Source organism: Hyperolius riggenbachi, chromosome 3, assembly GCF_040937935.1.
Source record: "Hyperolius riggenbachi isolate aHypRig1 chromosome 3, aHypRig1.pri, whole genome shotgun sequence".
Lineage (NCBI taxonomy): Eukaryota > Metazoa > Chordata > Amphibia > Anura > Hyperoliidae > Hyperolius > Hyperolius riggenbachi.
The window spans coordinates 143211797-143233369 of NC_090648.1; the positions used below are offsets into that span (position 1 = coordinate 143211797).

Genomic DNA, 21573 nt, shown 5'->3' on the forward strand with positions numbered 1-21573 from the left:
TATTGGGTACCGCTACTTTCACCCCTCACTGGGTACCGCTACTTTCAGTGGCGTAAATAAAGAGCTTGGGGCCTGTGACGTGTTAACAATCAAAAACTAATAACTAGTTTGTGTATTGATGACACAATGTTACGCCTTTTTTTTGGAGAGCCAGACAGCAGGCTTTTCATTGGATCAATTTCATGAATCTGATCGGATAAGTACAGATAAGTAGTTAAACCAACAACTTCATTTCAGTCATATGATTGATACTTTCCGGCTTACTTTTGCTTTGTATGTTTCTTGCATTCTGTTACCTTAATGAGGTTATGTGCAGCTTTATACGCTCCCGTTCCTCTCAGCTTCAGGCCTGGTGCATGTTCTCCTGTCTCGTAGCCTTCCACTGCCACTGACTGCACAGAGACATAGGCATTAGTCACTGGAGGGGGCCCAGACTGATGCACAGATTGTATTTTATATTTCTTTTCAAGGGCCCCTGAACAGAGGAATAAAATGGAAATCTAAATTTACCTGGGGCTTCCTCCTTCCTTGGCTGAAGTCACATACCTAACAGACCCGCCAGGGACCTCAAGGACGCCAAGGGACCTCGGGGGGCTGGAGGAAGCCCCAGGTAAGTTCAGAAATCCATTTTATTCCTCTACTCGGGGTCCCTTTAAATATACACCCCTATTTACCCAAAGTTTTGACAGAGATCACAGGAGGATGCAAGTGAACCTGCTAGCCAATCCTGCACTGCCTGCTGTTAGATGATCAAAAGTTAGTATGAAAGGAAATCACAATGTATCATATCCCAGGAAGAAAAAAGGCTGCTTTAAATACTGTAGACACCATACTCTGTTCTAGATAAATAGAAGTGGTAATCTTGCACAACTGACAGTATAGCCAACCTCACATAAAGCAGAATGCTTGAGACTGAATACAGTGGGTGGAGCCACTTCTATAAAAAATCCACCTCCTTAGTTAATTGTATCAACTTTTATTGTAGTGAATGAAACAAAGGCAAAGCCAACATTTTGAGGCCATGTAGATCAAGTAAGTTGATACAATTAAGTAAGTAGGTGCCAGCTTAAAGAGACCCAGAGATGAAGAAAGGGACCGCTTTTTTACTTACCCGGGGATTCCTCCAGCCCCATAAGCATGGATGTGTCCCTCGCCGTCCTCCCACAGTCCTCAGAAATCCTCCATTCAGCCGCAATCAATCCCTGGTACTCGGCTCAGTCGGGCTCAGTCTGACTGAGTGACGTCAGCCGGGGTCTTCTGTACTTGCGAAGAAGGTCAACGCATGCGCTGAAGGCCCCATGCTGACGTCACTGAGTCGAATACCGGAGAAGGTTGCAGCTTAACGGAGGCACGCAGGAGGACGGCGAGAAATGCCATGTTCCATGTCATTATTATAATTATGGAAAAATTGAACATATATATGTGGTACATTGGTCAGATTTTTTTAAATGTTAGTCAGTCAGAAAAATTGATTGCAATTCTTGAATTCAAATGATATTTAAAAAATTGTATGGTGTATGCCCACCATAATGCTAGGAACACACAATGAGATTTTCTGTCAGATTTACTGTCAGATTGATTATTTCTGACAGGTCCAATATGATTTCCAATTGATTTTCCAATCAATTTTCCAGAGAAGTGAACAGAAAATCGATCGGAAATCAGATCGGACCTGACGGAAATAATGGATCTGACTGTAAATCTTATCGTGTATTCCTAGCATAAAACCCTGTACACAAGCTAGATAAAACTCGGCCAAGGCGAGAATGTAGTGTGTGTACAGCCAGAGATCAGTTGGCAAATCAATTCAGCCACGTGATGTCACTGCATACTGTCTGTACAGCCGTGGCCCTGAAATGTCACCCAAGCAAGGTATTGGGTGCCAATTCATGTAGAGGCAAGATGCCTAGTAAGTGTACACCAGGTTTTAAATGTACCTGAGAAAGGGGGATATAAAAAATTATACATTGGTGTGGGGATGTGCCTGACTTGGAGGACTCAGAATGGATTTATTGGACACCTCAAATTTGACAGGATCTGGATTCCTTAGTTGGAACACCTAAAAAAACATGGTATAGAATATATATTATCTAGCTCCATAACATTGCTTTCACACAAGCTCCTGAGTACATCTTACTGCACGTCTTGCAGGAGGGAATGTGAGGGGAAGGGTTATAGGAGTTTTTTTTGGGGGGGTGGGGGGACTGGGTTTTATGGGACTGTTATATTTTTTTGTATTTTTTGTTTTCAAAAATTCAATAAAACTTATTTAAAAAAAAAATTATACATACCTGGGGCTTCCTTTACCCCCCTCCGGGCTTATCGCTTCTTAGCTGTCCTCCTGGATCCTCTGCAATTTGGTTTGTAAACTCCTTCAATCGGGACGCAGTCGCAGTCCGGCTACTGTACTCAGTACGCCTCTGACCGAATGATTTTCAGGGCCGAATTGCGGAGGATCCAGGCGACGCAGGAGGACAGCGAGGGAGCGATAAGCTTGGAGGGAGCCCCAGGTATGTATAATTTATTTATCTCCTTGTCTCAGGTTGATACCATTTTGCAGATATTAGCAGGCTTAAGGTGAGTACTGTCTCCAAAATGTCTCGGATTATATCAGACCATTGGTTGCTGAATGGCTGGGAAATCAGTGTTTATGTGACCGCAGTAGTAGGCATGGAAGTGCTGCAAAAAATAGATTTTCCTAGATATATTTAACAAAAAAAAAGTTCTTCTAGTGGGTCCATGCACATGACTGTAACCGCCCACAATACCGAATACCCATAATTCCTCAACCCTTCCGCAATCCTGACTCCTCCTTACTATGAACCAGATGGGGGAAGCAAAATACTGTAACTTCATAGCAAACTGTTTATAATAAATGCAGTCCAGGTTTGCAGGATTTCTTATCTCCTCCAATGACCTCCAGCCTGAATAATCAGACTCGTGGGGAGATCTTCCAGGATAACTTCAGGATACTTTGTTAGAAATCTATTTCACAATGATGGGTGGGTTTTGAATGTACAGGTATTTGTGACTGAGCAGCTACTTACGATTGACTCACCCAGGGATTGCTGAATGTGATCCAGTATTTCACACGGTCACCGAATTTCTCGAAACACAGATTGGCATAATCATTGAAGTATCCGACCATACTGATATTCTGCCAGCCTCCAAACTTGTCCTGCAGGACCTGCAGATGTCACAGCGAGAGCGTGGTTACAGGGAGAACGTCACTGGAAATGCCTGACACCAAAGAGAGCGCTCCACACAAGTCATTAGCACATTCCACATACGAGATTCCAAATACAGCAAGAGGCACACTGAGAAGTCACATGGTGCATCGCTCATTGTTTAGTCCGTGTCCGACCCAAAGTTTGTGATATTTCACTGATGTTTATGGATTACCAAACTCCACCCAGATACTTCCTTTCTGAGTAGGAGTACTGAAACTAACCACCTGAGACTGTACTGTCTACTACACCATACTTCCAAATAGGGGCAAGTGCAAGTGACACAGGTGAAGAGGGGGTTGGCTAGTTGTTTATGCATGTTTAAGAGGAATTTGAATACAAGATTGAACTTAATTCCAATCAGTAGCTGATACTCCCTTTCGCATGAGAAATCTTTCGTTTTTCTCTAATAAATCATCAGGGGAGTCTGTGTGGCTGTTATTGTGGTGATACTCCTCGTACAGTGTGATATCCTGACCATGGTCCTGACAGTTTCCTGTCAGTGAACCTCATTTCATTTTGGGAAATAATGGCTTTTTACAACTGTCTTGTGTGGAATTTATGGAGCCGGAAGAATACAGAGAGATTGGCCTTGATTCACAAAGCCGTGCTAAGTCATAGCACGGCTGCGCTATTCTTCTCATAAAACTTTACGCGTGCTATAACAAACGTTTTGTGAACGTTCACGCGGCACAACACGCTCAAAAGTACGCGTTGCGGCATGTTAACGTTTGCTATAGCGCGCGTAAAGTTTTATGCAAAGCATAGCGTGGCCATGCTATGACTTCGCACGACTTTGTGAATCAAGGCCATTAAGCGATGGTTGATAGTAGGTAGTTTGATTATGTTAAAATCAGAGAGAGGGAAGATTTTACAATGGCCAAATACTGTTTCAATTATAAATGTATATAGTAAAAAAATAAGCAATTTTATTCATTATGTTATTTTTACTAGAGTTCCTCTTTTCTTTCTCTAATCGATCGGAACGTTACGCCTCCATGCTCTGAAACCAAAAGTTGATTCTGTGTCAATCAATTTCATGTGCAGGGCAGCCGATTCCTTTACGATCAACCAATATTTTCCATCCTGCCTGATCGAGTAAATTGGTCGATTTGACCAGATATTAGCCATTGAGCACAGTGGAACAAAACTGATTCTCCCCGTCTGATAAAATGATTGAATTGAAAGATTGGTCGAGCAGGAAAATTGGGCAATGCATGGGCACCTTTACTCAGTAGTACCGAAACGGTTTTTCACAGCTTTACTACAACTATTGAACTACCTGTGCCAAAGTCTCTAACTTTACTAAGAGCTGTGGCAATCAGGTATACTCCCCAATCACCAGAGCCAGTTTTGGAGAAAATGTAATGAACATGACAGCCCATTGTTTGGATTCTACTAACAAAACAATGCAGAAGAAAGGAAGCTGCAGAAACAGAAATATTCAAAATGCTGATTTGTATATGGTGATATTTCCCTTTTGTGCAGCTCAATTAATATTGCCTGCATGTCACTGAGGGGCTTCACAAGGATGTAACTATACAACAGCACTATCAACTGAACACAGACTGTTAGAAAAATCATTCTTGATGGTTTATATATACCTGTCGGTTGCCAGTAACAACTCTCTCAAGGGCATGGGTGACGCTACACTGGGGCACTGGCCCTCCCTGGGAATCACTGTGCCCCCCTAAGTAGCATACAGTTAACTATTTTCAGGCCCCAGCAGCATACAGTGAACAGAATAGGTTCCGTAAAAAACTCTATATGTCAGCCTGAGTCCATGTAGGCATTAAAGAGTAACTGTCGGGCATAAAATCAAAAATCAATTCTTTATTTTTATCTGGTAAACAAGTAATGAGGATGCTAACCAGGCAATCCAAACTTTAAAATCACTATTACTTTTCTTGTTTATAAATGATCATTCCCCAGTTTACCTGACTCTTATTTGGTACGTTACCGCAAAAAGGAAGTTGCAGGGCATGCAAGGTTGTCCTTTTTTGCTTCTGTACATTAGTTAAGTCTGAGGGAAAATAAAGAAGCAAAAAAAGACAACCCAGCATGCCCTGCAAGTTCCTTTGTGCGGCAATGTACCAAATAAGAGTCAGGTAAACTGGGGAATGATCATTTATAAACAAGAAAAGTAATAGAGATTTTAACTTTTGGATTGCCTGATTAGCATCCATATTACTTGTTTAGCAGATAAAAATAAAGAATTGATTTTTGATTTTATGTCTGACAGTTACACTTTAAGTAAACCAAGGGTCTTATCTATTAACCATAAATACCTCACAATCCTTGCAAGATCCTTTGTAATTAATATATCTGGATGACACTTATACTTGCAAAAAAATCTCTCTACCTTCTTCTGATTGTATGTTCTAACACTGTCAGTCAACAGGAATATAGTCTGAAGAGGGCTTGCAAGCTGAAAGCTTACTGTTTTTCTTTTAAATTAGCCAATAAACTAGAGCTTTCAAAACTTCTTGACTGTAAAATTCAAGGAATTGCATACACAGTGTCTCTCTCCCTCCTGCCGCTTCCCACAGGCTGGGGGCTGGAATGATTTGTCTGTGATCTGTCCACACAGGAGTAGCGTGCTACAAAGTAAGGATTAAAGCTTGCAAGCAAGCTAGCTAAGTAAATCTGTAGGTAACTTTTCTTCATATAATCATACCATAATTTGGACAATCTACTGTGGTGAAAAGCCTCTGAGTTCTGTTTGAGATGTTTTAATTTGGTTCCTATAATTGCTGAACTAGTTAGCATTAATTTTATCACTTGAGTTAGGCAAAAAATATTTAAAGCTCACCAATACAAACATCTATTTTGATCACAGAAATGGGCCACACCAGCCAACCATCGTGTCCCCATTGTGCAAAGTTCCCCCAGCCCCCTCAAATTTGAAGCTCGAGCCACCACTACTCAAGGGTACAAGACTTCACCATAATAACCCACATTAACCAGTTCCATTGCTGGCACCAAACTTTAGATCAGGGATGTCAAACTCCAGTCCTCAAGGGACGACATTTTTGACACAGCTCAAATTAGTTGATGGGAATGAATCAGGAAAGGTGTGGTTCATCAGGTAGAACACATTTCTCTGTCCATCCTAAACACTGGCATGGAAATGGCCCCCTTTAGATGTTATATATAATACATGGAGAACTCAGACAACATTTTTCCAAGCGATCAGACCATTATATAGAACTGATCCAGTTCTATATAATGCCTGAAGAAAGGAGTTAAAGTTTTGAAAGCTTGCTATGAACCATGTACAGTTAGTCATTAAAGGTATTACTGGAATCAACGTTTGTTGCTTTGATGTCTGCATTTCTCCACGACTAACACCGGACCATACTTCACTTAGTTCTGATATCACAAATATTTGGTTATAACTTTTATAACTTACATGTGGCAAGTCCCAGTGATACAAAGTGACTACTGGAGTAATCTTGTTTTCCAAAAGGATGTTAATTAAATCATTGTAGTATTGTATACCTCTCTCATTGACATTTTCAGCTGTAGAAGGAAATATGAGAGATTAGGAGGAGGAGGAGGATGTTTGTCTGCCCATTCTCAGTTGATGACAAATTATGCAGGTCCTTTGGGCAGCTACACTGTTGCAATCCTCCAATTATGTTTCTCAGCAAGCAGCAGAGCAGAGGGCCAGATGGGAAATACACACCATTATTCACCAATTCACCATTTTTTTTACATTGAATGCAGAGTCTATGTAGAAACAAACTTTATACAAACGTAAATAATAATAATGATAATAACAGCAGTGCAGTGTTGTAATGACATTTTCTTTTTGTTCATTTCACCATCCTCTTGTAGAATTGGGAATGGCACAGTAAATGTATAATGATATACCCAGGCATAAAACTCTAAAAGAAACCCTGTACAGGTCATATTGATAGAACTTCTGCAAACATTAACCATTTCAGCCCGCAGGTATATTTCACCTAATGGACAAGAGGAATTTTCCCATTTCGGCGCTCTTCCCTTTCATTGCCCAATAACTTATCACAAGGAAATTATCTATACCTTGTTTTTTCCACCACCAACTAGGCTTTCTTTGGGTGGTACATTATGTTAAGAATTATTTTGTTCTAAATGCATTTTAAAGAGAATCTGTACTGTAAAATTCTTACAATAAAAAGCATACCATTCTATTCATTATGTTCTCCTGGGCCCCTCTGTGCTGTTTCTGCCATTCCCTGCTGCAATCCTGGCTTGCAATTGCCATTTTTATGCAGTGTTTACAAACAAAAGACATAGCAAGTGATAGGCTGAGAGTAGCTCAGTGTGTGAGTCATACAGAGTGTGCAGGGGGCCTGGAGAGGGTGTGTATAGCTTCTATCCAATCACAAGCAGACCAGCACATTCCAGCCTGACTGCCTGAGCCCGACAGAGGAGAGAAGATTAGATCATATAACAGAGATAACACAGCCACTGTGCAACTAGGAAAGGCTGCAGTAAGACAGAGCACATTAGAACAGCTATAGGAACTTATGGGATAGAAGAAATACGGCTCAAAATTTTGTTACAGAGTCTCTTTAACGGGAATAATTAGGAAAATAATTGAAAAGATCATTATTTTGCAGTTTTCGACCATTATAGTTTTAAAATACCACATGCTACCATAATTAAAAGCCGCACATTTTATTTGCCAATTTGTCCCGGTTATTGCAACGTTAAAATTATATCCCTAGTATAATGTATGGTGATCATTTTTTTATTTGGAAATAAAAGTACATTTTTTCAGTTTTACATCCATCGCTCATTTTTAGCCCATAAATGTATAATAATATGCCCTCTCGACATACATATACATTTTTTTTAATCCCTAAAGTCAGTAGGTGTAATTTTATTATTTGGCCACAAGATGTCCCCGCTGAGCAAATCCCTATGTAGCGTACAAGTATGCTACATAGGAAACAATGTGTTGCTACATTGTAACTAGGGAAGTGACGCAGGCTTCAATGGAAGCCTGCATCACGGGTGGCCTGCGGGGAGATCTAACGATCAGCGGCGGAAATCGGCAGCGGAAGGAAGCACGACGGCTCTATTTAAGAATAAAAGGTAGAACTGAAGAGATCCGACATAGCGTTGGAGCAGGTAAATGTTGCACTGTTCTGCGCTACTCTACAATGTGGGGAGAGGTTTCTGGTGGGGGGTGGGGGAAGCTGAAAGGTGTGTAGGTGTGTATGTTTTACCAGCCACATGGAGAGTTTGGATCCAAGGAGGGTGCCCCATGCTAATTGGGTTCTGTGGTTAAAATTAACAATGTTCCAACCAGAAATACTGTCACAGGTGTGCTCCCCTAGATGGGAGGGCAGTGTACTGTTGTTCTTTTACTATTACAATGATGCACATTTGAAGCTCTTGAGGGCCACATAAAATGGCAAGGAGGGCTGGATTCAGCCCATGGGCTGGACACCTGTAGTCTACACAAATCACCTGATAATTCCCAGGTTTGTAAAAAGACAATCAGGATATTTTCTATCTCCTCAGATATACACAAGTTCAGTATAATGGAAAGGATCAGACCTTTAGATGAAGAACTTTCAGAGTATTGCTCTGTGCAACTAAGTGCATATGTGTTTCTCAGAAGGTACGGGTGTACTTACTCTTAATCCCTGTGGGAATTAGACGAGGCCAAGATATGGAAAGACGATAATGAGAAACTTTCAGTTCTTTCAGCAGCTCTATGTCCTCCTGTAATATAAAATTATAGTAAACCATTGCTTTTAGTGTTTAGGTTTCCCCATGTCTCTCAGATATCAAGATATCCCTGTAGATCTCCTACTACGTTCGAGACAAAAGTCTTGTAGTCAGTGTTACTTCCTGAGGGATCACCACCAGCAATCAATGCATACAACAGTAAAGATGTTCAGGGGAGAGGGATTGTAGAGAGCTTTATAAGTTTGAGTTAAGAGTTTGAACTGGATCCTCTGGGTAATTGGTAGCCAATGAAGAGCTTGACAGAGAGGAGCAGCAAAAGAAGAGCAAGAAGAAAGATGAATGAGTCAAGCAGCTGAGCTCAGTACATATTGGAGCGGTGCTAATCTGTTAGTTGGTAGTCCACAAAGTAGTATATTACAATAGTCAGATATTATAAGAGCATATACTAACATCATACCTCTCAACTTTTTGAGATTAGAGAGAGGGACACTTTAGGACCCACCCCTGCCACACCCCTAACCACACCCTCACCACACCCCAGTCATGCATACCACAAAGAATTCAGAACAAAAAAATGTATTTTCATCATTCAAACCACACTGGTTCTTTCTCACTTCTGCACAACATTGATCAGAAAAACTATTGGAAACCTGATCGGAGCTGACGGAAATTTCGACCCTTCGATCTGACAGAATATTGCAAGTTGTGTACCAGGCATGAGTTTCCATTGTTTACCAGTGTTTCATTTGCAATAATGAAAACACCAGAGAATCTGAACAACAATTCCATCAGTCTATTGCATGCTGCAGTCCAGCGTTCCTGTTCTCACCTTGACCTTGTAGTAGCCATCACATGAGGAATCTGCGGTGTGATTCAAGAACACTTTCCCTTTCTTGTGAGTGAAAACATCCCATATGCTCTTCCCTTTGCCATCCTTATCCCAGGCACCTTCTGTCTGGTAAGCAGAGCTGCCCACTCCCCACGTGAAGGCTGTATAGGAGACACAGGTATTCAGTTCCGTGTGATGATATAGAGTAACTCCAATCGCAGATATGGGACATTACTGATGTCAATGTGTTTAGTCTGAGATTCAGTATCCTATAATTACCTAAATATAATTTGTCTTCATAAAACAGAAGGTCAGGGCTGGATTTACCATAAGGCACTGTAGGCATTTGCCTACAAGCGCCTGATGATGGAAAGGCGGCTCACTCCCCTCCCTCCTCCCTCCCTCCTTCCCTATGCATAGTCCTGAGCAGAGAGTAAATGAGAGGTAACTTACCCAGCTCTAGGTATTCCACTGACCAGATCTCCCTGGGGCACCGCTCGCTATGTAATACTGGGGGGGGGGGGGGGGGGGCTGTTCTAGCTATATAATACTTGGAGGCACCTCTAGCTACTTATTACTGAGTGTACCTCTGGCTACCTAATGCTAAGGGACACCTGTAGCTACCTATGACGGGCAAGAGAAGTAAGGGAGAAGTGACAGCTGGGACTTGCGGTGCAGTTTGTCACGGGGGTTGTAGGTTCACGGAGGGCGAAGTCTAGGGTGCCAGGAAATCTGTGCCTATAGGCTCCTTTCAGGTTAATCTGGGCCTGCGGAAGGTATTTACAATAATTCAGTTTCATGTGAGCAAGATTCATGATGCCTCAGTTCTGAAAATGCATATCATTCCTTTATGTCCAAAAGCCAGGCGCACATCCACAGTTGCAGGTGTACAGTATGCCCATAGCCTATTCATTTTATAGAAAATTCACATACTTACCTAAGGAGAGGGAAGCCTCTGTTCACATCCCATGCTGACCCTCCTCAACATCAACACTGCGCTTCTCTTTCTGCAAAAGTGGCTCCAGCTTACTGCTCAGGGGCATCCATACTCACGCAGGGCCTGATCAGATTTCCAACAAGCCCTTGTCAGAAATATTTGGCAGTGTCTGTGAGAGGTCCCGTGTTTGAAGCACAGTGTCCTATCTACCACCACCCCTGCCAACCATGAAAGCTTTTGTGCTACTGTGCAATAAATTAGAATAGTCCTTATCTGCCTGGCTGCAACTTCTGTGGTGATGACATTGTAAAGTGTGTCATTGCTTTGGTGCTACGGCAGGCAGTATTTGTTGGTAGTTTAGTCTCAAGGCAATGTGAGGTCTGGGCTATACCGGAGGCATTCATCGCTTGAAATGAAGACATTTAACTTGGTAATCACACATTTTGCTTTGGTGTAAAACCTTGGACACTATCCATATGACTGCTATTTTAGGCTAAAGAATACATAGTTATTCCACATTTTGGTTGTGCTGATAATACATTTTTAACTCTATTTGTGGAGGAACAGACAGACAAATACTATAGGAATCTGTGTATTATTTTATTATTCACTCATTATCAACTTACTGGGTGGGAAAGTGCCATAATAAAATGATCCTCGTTCTGTCTGTGTCCATTGGAATTCTTCTTCTGCCCATCCATACAGTAGCAGTGACAACAGCTGGATAGCACAGAACACTGGAACAGACATTCCGCAGCAAGTGTGATGGAGGAGTCACTGCATCTGAACAATACAGGTTGACTGTTATGGATATCTTCATGCCCTGTTCAGTTCTTATCTATGGTATTGTGATTGCCTATGTCTTGTACATAGGATCAGCTACTGCTACTGTCACCTTTAATGATTGTTAATCGATTGTTCAGGCTTTAATCCTGGACTCCTGGGAATGATCAGGATACAAGGTGTATTGTTCTGTGGACAAGGGGAGGGGACAACAGGATATCGTGGGGCAGATGCCATATTCTTAGCCAAAAGGGCCCAAAATGATCATCTTGGCCAAATATTACTTAGCATTTATAGGAGGCTTAACTTTAAATAGTCTCTTACCAAAATAGCATGTGTTAAAGTATGTCACAGAGATACAAAATCTGTTAATGGGAGCCATCAAACAACTTTTTTTTTTGTCTCTTCAGATTTGCAGTGTGCCAGCTTCGAAAATGTTAAAATATGGCACAACATTCGTAGGCCCTCTTCCCACCACTTTGATTACAGTCTGACTCCTTTCTTGTTGCTTGAAGTCGTCCACATTGCCCGAAGAGCGGCTTATTGGAACTTCCAGCTATGACTGAGATTGTAAATTGTGTCACCCGCCACGTACTCCAGCTGAGTATACAAAGAGAGGTGGGGTCGGCAACAAGAAGTTAGTTGGGTGAAAAAACTCAGAGGACAGGTCACCTGTAAAGCTCTTCAAGCAACATAGAAGACTGCTAGCAAGATTTAGAGAAGCCTGTAAGCAACAAGAAAAGAGTCAGACTACAATCAATGTGAGTAGATTGGAATTATAAATGGTTAAAAAGAATGAGCTTAAAGGGGAACTATGGCGAAAAATTTTAAAATTTAAAATATGTGCAAACAAGACAAATAAGAAGTACATTTCTTCCAGAGTAAAATGAGCCAAAAATTACTTTTCTCCTATGTTGCTGTCACTTAGAGTAGGTAGTAGAAATCTGACAGAAGCGACAGGTTTTGGAGTAGTCCATCTCTTCATAGAGGATTCTCAGCAAGGCTTTTATTCTTTATAAAGATATTCCCTAAAAAGCATTTAAACAATGATGCTGGCCAGCTTCCCTGCTCGCTACACAGTTTTTTTGGCAGTTGGACAGAGCAACTGCCATTCACTAAGTGCTTTTAAAAATAAATAACTCCCTGAGAATCCCCTATGAAGAGATGGACTAATCCAAAACCTGTCGCTTCTGTCAGATTTCTACTACCTACTGTAAGTGACAGCAACATAGGAGAAAAGTAATTTATGGCTCATTTTACTCTGGAAACAACGTACTTCTTATTTGTATATGTTTGCACATATTTTAAATTTTACAATTTTTCGCCATAGTGCCCCTTTAAACACATCAGGTTCATCCCCATTGTTGCTCCATCACTGCCCCAGCAGTCAATTGTGGAGGTTGATACACTAAACCTCTTTCACCAAACCTTATAATCATGTAACTTTTAGAAAGAATGTAGAAATGTTGGTGCACCTGTAAGCTGTAAGTTCTACCTGTTTCCCTGTTGGGGAATATGCTCCATAAGACTGTCAGCAGGACAGGAAATTAAGTGTAATTTTTTTATGCACAGGCACAAAGTTAAACGTTTCCTCAGGCTACTCCTATACAGCTTTTATTTTGGTCTGCATCTCCGCATTAGAGAGAATGTTCCTGTGATAAGACTTACAGGAGTTTAAATCCTTCTTCGATCTGTTCTAATCTAGGAAAAAACAGTTTGGCAGGAGTATTGCTTCTATTACTAAGCTACTGAGTGAGCAGTTACACATGCCACATGTAGTTTAACACTGCTGCTATTCTGTCGTTTATAAGCCTACAATACATACATGATATAACTGAACTCCAGATATGGAGAATAACACAGAAGTAAGCAGAAGACACAAAGATACACAGTTAGCACTTTACATCTATGCTGAAAGTAATGTTCCTTTTGAGGAGTTTCCATAAGCCATGTGACTTCAGTACAGGATCACTGCCTACCCCAGTGACGTCCATCAGATTCCAGAGACTGTATTAAATCTATTTGCTTGGGCTCCCGCAGCACAGTCTGAAACACAAAGACGTCAGTGATCTTTTTTTTTTTTTTTGACGGAATCATAAAGCCCCTCAGCAAGCAATTAGATATGTCTATTACAGTCACAATGCAAGAGCAGGGCCGGGCCGAGGCATAGGCTGGAGAGGCTCCAGCCTCAGGGCGCAGTGTAGGAGGGGGCGCACAATTCATTCAGCTGTCATTCCTAATCATGTATGAAGCAGAAAGAAATAAGAAAAGGGGATACATAGCAGTGACTGCAATCCAGATAACTGGATATTAAGGTGTTGGGGAGGTTTTGGGCCCTGTGGCCCTCTTAGTCTAATAGCAATCAGTGTGTGACAGCTGAGGTGGGAGGGATGAAGGGGCGCACTTTGGTGTCTCAGCCTTGGGTGCTGGATGACCTTGTCCCGGCTCTGTGCAAGAGCCACTGGTTCCCGTTGCTCACACTACTATCTGACCATCATCAAGTTCAGCGCCCTTTGCTGATGTCATTAGCTAAGTTTGCAAAAAAATCATAGGATAAACTCAAGACCCAAACAGGTTTTCAAAATTAACCATATCAGGCTGGAATACAGATACTAATATTATTATTAATATAATACTTGTGGAACGTGGCCATGCAGAGGTTCACTCAAGCTAATTTATCAAGACAGATGCAAAGAAAATGGAAATTTAAAAACGAAACTTAAAATGAAATTTAACTATACTTTTGATGGGATGGTTGGGCAAAAACAAAAACACCACACACTTTAGGTGGCCATACACAAGACTAGTAGATGGCCAGAGGCAGGGGCAAACCCAGGATTTTTATGAGGGGGATTCCTGAAAGGTCTTCCTCAGTCACGCACATTACAGTATAATAGTATGGTAGGATATCAGTACACATAATGCAATTCCCACCCGAACGACCAACAACGGGAACGATCAGGAGCAGTTTGGATATAGATAATAATGAGGACAGCCGGCATTGGTAATGAAGGGGAAAATGAAGCATTTACACAGCAGGGCACAGGGCTGGGCTCATTCCTGACTCTGTTCAGTTCCCCAGAGCTGCTCCATACTCTGTACACACGCTACTGCTCTATGCTCTGTACACGTGCTGCTGCTACATACACAGTCAACTGTAGCAGGGAAAGAAAGGGGGCAGTGCTGTGAGCTGCAGGATACCTGCAGATATTCTAGTGTCTCAACTTGTGCCTGTCCCCAGACACCGGCCCTGGTCTGAGGGGGGATTCTGGGCAGCTGAAATCCCCCCCCTGTGTTTGCCTATGAGAGGGGGATCTATTTCTGACAGACTCTGCACATAGGTTTGAGCTTGAAATCTGTTAAAAATCTATGAAACTTGTAAACAAAATAAACTGCCTAACTCAACCACCACCTTAGTTCAAAATTACCCACACCTCTTAATACTGAGGGAGTGACCACGTAAAAAGTGCAAAACACTAAAAATATAAAGAAAACGTGATCTCTCATAGGTATGTCAAAAATTACAAATATCAGTTTTATTGGGGAACAGTACAAAACACACAGACCAACCAATTAAAATCAATTAAAACTGGCCAATATAGAGTGCTCACTCGTGCTCATCGCCACACATCACTCACTCATACACCCCTCCAGGTACCGGTACCATAAATCCAGATCTTCAGAGAGGGGGAGAGAGCTAGTGCAGATGCAAACAAGTATGATAGTTTCTATGGAAGCACCACAGAGCAGAGTTGGCTGATGGGTGTTCCAGACCTCCCCCCAATTATTAATGTTCCCCTCTGTGCTGCTGAGAGTACTCACAGGGAAGCGCACTCTCCACCTGTCCAGCCAGTGCACTCCCTATTGTGTCTTTTCATCTCCATCCCTGAACACTGCTGCCTGTCCTCTATGACCCGGCAGCATGTACCTACTCACATAACATCCTGCTGGGTCACGGAGAACAGATGTTAGTGCTAGAGGATGAAGACGGAAGGACACCGATTGGACAGGAGCATGATGGCCAGACAGCTGAGTGGTGAGTGCGCTCTGCTGCTGTCAGTACTCTAATGGGGCACGGGGTGGGGTGAGCACTATTAGCTGGGAGGGCTGGGGGGGCTAGCTAATAATTATGATTCAGTGACCATGTTAGGTCATCGATTAAATATAAAGAAAAAAATGGAAGTGAAAGGGGCTTGTCCATCTTTACCAGCAGTTGAGAATTAGTGAATTGGTGCAGGCGTTTAAAATAAATCACATGTGTGCCTGCTCTGTGCTGCTCAGCTAATTATGCAAGCTGGGAGACCCTCCACAGCATATATTTAAAACAGAGTAACAACACTTCTCAAAGTATCCCTACATCTAGTCCAACAAGAACAAAATCACCCCCCCCCCCCCACACACACACACACACTCACACAATTACAGTGTACAATGACATACAATGTATAGTGTATAGAGCCGGTGTAATTAGAGATGTTTAGTTACATCCCTCTCCCCAACATGCTTAGGTGTGAAATTTGTAGGGAAACCATTCTGGACAGTATGGGGCCAATTTAATAGGTGGGAATTTGTTTTATTTATTTTTTTCAATGGTGGTAAGGTGAGAAGTGCTTTGATCACCTACTTTAATTACTCTAAAGTGACATCCAGAAGCTCCATGACCTTAAATGGAGCCTTGGATCAGAAACGGTGAACCGACAGTTCTCCACAGAGGCGTAGCTACGGGTGGGCAAGGGGGACACATGTTCCTGAGCGCAGCACTGTAAGGGGGCACAGAACATGGCCACCGCACTACCATGTGAGTGAGAGGTGGTTGACTAAAGTGCCCCTGCTTCTCTCCCTCCCTCTACAGAGGAGTGCAGACGTGTTAACAGCAGAACAAGGGGGGGGCACACCTAGCTAACTATAGGGGTACATCTGGCTATCTAAACGTGGGGAAGGGAAACACATATGGCTATCTAAAGGGGGGCACATTTAGCTATCTAAACGGGGGAAGGGGGGCACATCGGGCTACCTAAACAGCATTTTTACATTTTACTCCACTCATGACCACACCCACATTCTGATGCATGGCCATGCCTGATTTGTCCATAGGGGGGGTGCAAAACTGTCTTTGTCCCTGCGCGTTGAAAAGCTTAGCTACGCCACTGCATGGTGCTTCCTGTAGATCTGAATTGGCCCACTTCCAAACTGCATATCATTTACAGAAGTACTTCAGGGGCAAACCTAGGATTTTTAAGAGGGGGGGGGGGGGGGGGGATTCCTGAAAGGTCTCCCCCAGCCTCACACAATATAGTATAACAATATGGTAGGACATCATGCTGGGTACACATAATGCAATTTACCGACCGACAGCGGGATCGATCAGGAGCAGTTTGGATACAGATAATAATGAGGACAGCGATTCTGGGCAGCTATAATCACCCCTCCCCCCCACGTTTGCCCATAGACTTATTGTCATTCTTAGGTGGTTTTCAAAAATCTCTGATGTATCCCTTCTGCAGACAGAGGTTATCTTAGACACAGAACATCTACAGTATATTGCGCTTTCCTCTTGGTGGACTCAAAGTGCCAGAGCTGCAGCCACTAGGACGCACTCTATAGGCAGTAGCAGTGTTAGGGAGTCTATAGCCCAATGTCTCCTCACTGAATAGGTGCTGGCTTACTAAACAGGAAGTGCCAAGATCCGAACCCTGATATCCTGTATCAGAGGGAGAGTCCTTAACCAGTGCACCATCCAGCCGCTAGCCACTGCCCACTGCCCAAAAGCCACTTTAGCAGTCATCCTTATCACAGACACACCTTGGGTGAAAGTGTAGTATTTTAAGTTATGCTGAGAGGACAATTAACAAAATGCACTATTCAAAATACAACTGCGGTATATACTGTACAGGAATCTGTAAACATCTCTTACATCAGTGCTAACATGCAGTATAACAGTAGAATTCTATTTTATGGTAACAAATTTGCTGCAGTTTTTTTTCAAAGCAATAAGAACACTAAGGAAAGTGTGTTTCTCCTCTAAAAGGTGCTTAAAGTCAAAGATCTAGATTATGTCAGATAGTCATGGCTGGCTACAATTGAAGTGGAAAGATATTCTTAATAACCAAGGAGAAAAAGTAGAGCAGCTGTCTAAAGCAACCAATCATGATTTTGGAATAATTAATCAGAAGTTAGAATAATACAGATTCTGATTTTTTTGCTTTGGAAAACTGCTTCAGATTTGCACCAGGAAGAAAAAGAAAAACTGGTGAAAATGTGGAGAAATTGCCCATAGTATCCAACCAGATTTACATTTTAAAATTAAACACAACATCAGGCTGTTAGATGTACCTGTGGAACTGCTTGGGTTATCTTTTCTGTTCTGTATATATATTTCCTCAAGCTTCTACTTACCTCCACTGTTCAAGAAGGTCTATTCTCTGTTCCTTCCATAAATGCCACACCAGCTAATTGTCCCAAAGGCAAAAAGCAGAGTCATAACCACTGAGAATGCTACAATCCCAGAGAAGCGTCTCGTCCTACTGTTCTCTTACAGCAGCAAAACCTCAAACAAAACAGAACTATCCAGGCTAGAAAAATAGCTGAGGCCCACAGAACATACAGAAAGGGCTGCTGGGAGGGATTCCTTGCTCAGTCAGTGTCACAGCCGTGGTGTTGGTGAGCTTGTACCAGGGGGTAGTACCCAAAAGCAAGAATATTAGAGTGATATATAGAAAGTGACCCGAAGAAATTACTTCTAATGTCTTTTAGTAGCCAATCAGATCCAACTGTCTTTTTGTAGTAAATGTTTGAAAATGAATCAAGTATTAGGATTGGTTGCTATGGAGAGGACCTTTTCAAGGTCCAACTCCAAGCACAGATGTTTTCAGAGCTCTGTGTCAGCTCTCAGAGCCAGACTTTTTTTTTTGGGGGGGGGGGGAGTGTGTAGAAACTGCTTGCATAGCTGAAACTAAGTAAATCACTTCCATAATATACTTGGTAAAGAAACCCTTCATCAGGTGTTCCATCTACAACAGACCTCCAGGCCGCAGGCTGCAATCTTCTCAGATAACCATGCCTCATACCTTTGGATAACATGATACTGAACCAGGGAACAACAAGCTTCTCCACCCACTGAGACTTGTTGTTAACTAACCAAACCAAACTTTTTTTTTAATTTAAAATATTTAGTTGCTTTGCTCTGACACATACAAAGATAAATAAACACTCCTTTAAGCCTATGAGCATTTCAGTGCATGATGTTCACCCTTCTCTTTTCATAACTAGGGTTATACAGGTGGCAGCCATTACTTCTGAGCTTAGTAGGAGGTTTTAGATCATAGTAATGTTTGTCAGTTTATCAGCTACCCTCCCGCACAGGGGCAACGTCTATGTGAAATCTCACACAAGCTGAGATCACCTCCTCTGTGACATCATCAGTAGCAGCCTGTGTTTTGTTTTTTATCTCCTCCACCAGTCTGCCAGATTCTGTCCCAGCAATATGAAAGGAAGGGCGGGGTTCCTCCAATAAATGTAAAATATTTTATATTTGTCATCAGGCAGCCGAAAAAAGGCTGCTATTTATTATTATAATTTAGAAAATAGATTTTATTTCTGAAATCTTGTATTTTTAATTTGGGTACACCTTAACTGGGCTACTTCAGGCTCTGTGGGTAAAATTCTGTTGCTGCTTGGATTGGGTGTAACATAAACAGGACTGTCTGAGAAGATGCAGGAAACAGTCAACAAAGGGACTACTGATAACATTTTTCCCCCTTTTAATTATTTAAAGGAGTTTTTAAGCAAAAAAATTATTACAGCAATTAATATATGACCTTAAAGCATGGCCACCTGGCTCTGTGCCATGGCTGGAAACCTGTCACTAAGAAATCAGTAAGCTCCATCACCACACAGGGACTGTAATGTATTTTTGTGCTCATCCAGACCCGTCCCACTAACTTGCACAATGCACTATGGAAAACGGCTATGCAGGTATCTTACAAATCCAGAGGAAGTTGAATACCACCTAGATGCCACAACCACACTCAATCCCTCCTTCTACGACAGATTGCCCGCAGAAAATAAGCAGGAAATGCAGTTATCTCCAGGAGCTAGATTTGGCTGATATGATGTTAATGATAATAAAAGTTGTCTTCCATTATTCTGCTATTTATGCCATGCCAGTCCCTTTTGACCCTTGTGTCAACAACATGCAAAATTTGAGCCTTTAATGTGTGTACTGGACCCTCCTATTCTTTGACTGATTGCCAGTGGAGAAGGAGAGGGCAGTGAGATGAAAGAGCACCATTACCACAGATCAACATCACTTGAAATTATGAGTACATTCTGAATGCAAAATGAGAGGAGAGTTATTGGTCTGTTTTCATTTAGTAAGTGAAGACAACTAAAACATATTTCAGCTGTCATCTACACAGAAGGCTGAAAATATGTCATTATACTTCTGCCTGGCCAACTATTTAATCTGTCATCCAAATAGATGTTTATGTATACCAGCTCCATGTACCAGTAGTGTCTGAATCACACACCAGAAACAAGCATGCAGCTAATCTCGTCAAATTTGCCAAAAATGTCAGAAACATCTGATCTGTAGTATGCTTGTTCAGGGTATATGGCTAAAAGTATTATAGGCAGAGGATCAGCAGGATAGCCAGGTAGCTTGTATTGCTTAAAAGGAAATAAATATGGCAGGCTCCCTATACCTCTTGCTTCAGGTGTCCTTTAAGCATACCTGAACTAACATCTGACATGATGATTAAACATGGACACAAATAGTACTAAGCCTAGTTAGAATTATGCCTCTGTTCAGCTTATATAATTTTTTTTTTTACATTGCAAGTTGCCAAACTTATCGCTCCCAAGTCCTGTAATAGCAGTCCAGTCACGCCAGTCTGGTCAGTCCAGTTACGCCAGTCCAGTCACGCCAGTCCTGTCAGTCAGGTCTGTCATCAGTCCTGTCATACCAGTTCAGTCACACCAGCCCTGTCACACAGTCCTGTCATGTCAGTCCTGTCATACCAGTCCAGTTACACCAGCCCTGTCAGTCAGTCCTGTCATGTCCTGTCATACCAGTCCCGTCACGCCAATCTTACCATTCTTGAGATTGGTCCTGTTCTACCACTCCAGTCATGCCAGTCCTGTCACAGAGGGATGTACGGGGCAGAGGTGGCATGGGGGAACTGAGGGAGGTACAAGGAGACAGAAACGAGACACATGAGGGCAGAGGTGCCATGGGGGACTGAAGAAGGCACAAAAGAAGATAGAAGGAGGCACAGAGAGACAGAGGGATGTACAGGGAGGGGGAGGTGACAAAGAGGGACACAGTGGAGGCTGCCTGCAACTTACATAATAAAATGTGTGCATTAAGCCACCACATTATTAAGCCTCATATTTTATTATTAGTCTGTCATTTTCAATCTTCCTCCATTAAATTATTATAAAGGACTGAGTAATATGTAGGTATTTCACACATATAGACAAATGATATTTCAAGTATTTCCTGTAGTTTCAGCTAGTTTGTGTTAACATGGATAGAGATAGCCCGAACGGTTCGTGGCGAACCGGGAACTTTTCCGGAAGTTCGGTTTTGCCCCCATAGTGCATCATGAGGGTCAACTTTGACCCTCTACATCACAGTCAGCAGGCACATTGTACCTGGAGCCCCACCTTCCCCCCTTACAAAAGGCAGGCAGCGTCAGGCATTGGACTCACTCGTGTGTCTGCAGTAATTAGAAAAGGGATAGCTGCTGCAGACTCTCATAGGGAAAACTTAGTTAGGCTCTTGTAGGCTTGTTAGCTTGCTCCTGGCTGATTGTTATTGTTAATAAAGCACCCCTCAACAGCTCTTTTGAGAGCTAATCTTGTTCTTGTGATCTATTTTTGTGTGTGTTTGTGTGGCCCACTTGCATTATATACAGCCCTGTCAGTTAGTGTCACTGTGCCTGTCTGTGTGTGACAGGTGCACATGTAATACCCATCACTGCATATACCTACTACCTGCTGTGTTCACTTAAGTGCACCCACCCACCTACGTGAGCGCATGCAGTGTGGTATAACACTCCGTGCAAACCTGTTAACTGCACCTGTGTGACTGACTGCACATTGTA

At 42.2% G+C, this 21573-nt stretch overlaps 1 protein-coding gene across 6 annotated transcripts in view; it reads right to left on the reverse strand.

Annotated features, from left to right (window-relative positions):
- The window catches only part of LCTL (lactase like), a 51385-nt gene extending 33369 nt beyond the window's left edge, over positions 1 to 18016 (reverse strand). For 2 of the 6 annotated variants that reach the window (XM_068275027.1, XM_068275021.1), the window contains exons 1-7: positions 17864 to 18016; positions 11311 to 11467; positions 9748 to 9908; positions 8864 to 8951; positions 6640 to 6749; positions 3059 to 3187; positions 297 to 392 (exon numbers count right to left, since the gene is read on the reverse strand). In XM_068275027.1, coding sequence (XP_068131128.1) covers positions 297 to 392; positions 3059 to 3187; positions 6640 to 6749; positions 8864 to 8951; positions 9748 to 9908; positions 11311 to 11434 — 708 coding nt within the window. In that variant the 5' untranslated portion in view covers positions 11435 to 11467; positions 17864 to 18016. Of the gene's footprint in view, positions 1 to 296; positions 393 to 3058; positions 3188 to 6639; positions 6750 to 8863; positions 8952 to 9747; positions 9909 to 11310; positions 11468 to 13371; positions 13514 to 17800 lie in introns of those variants that run through there. The other 4 variants (XM_068275022.1, XM_068275024.1, XM_068275026.1 and 1 more) reach the window with 4 other exon arrangements.
- Positions 18017 to 21573: the final 3557 nt, after the last annotated feature.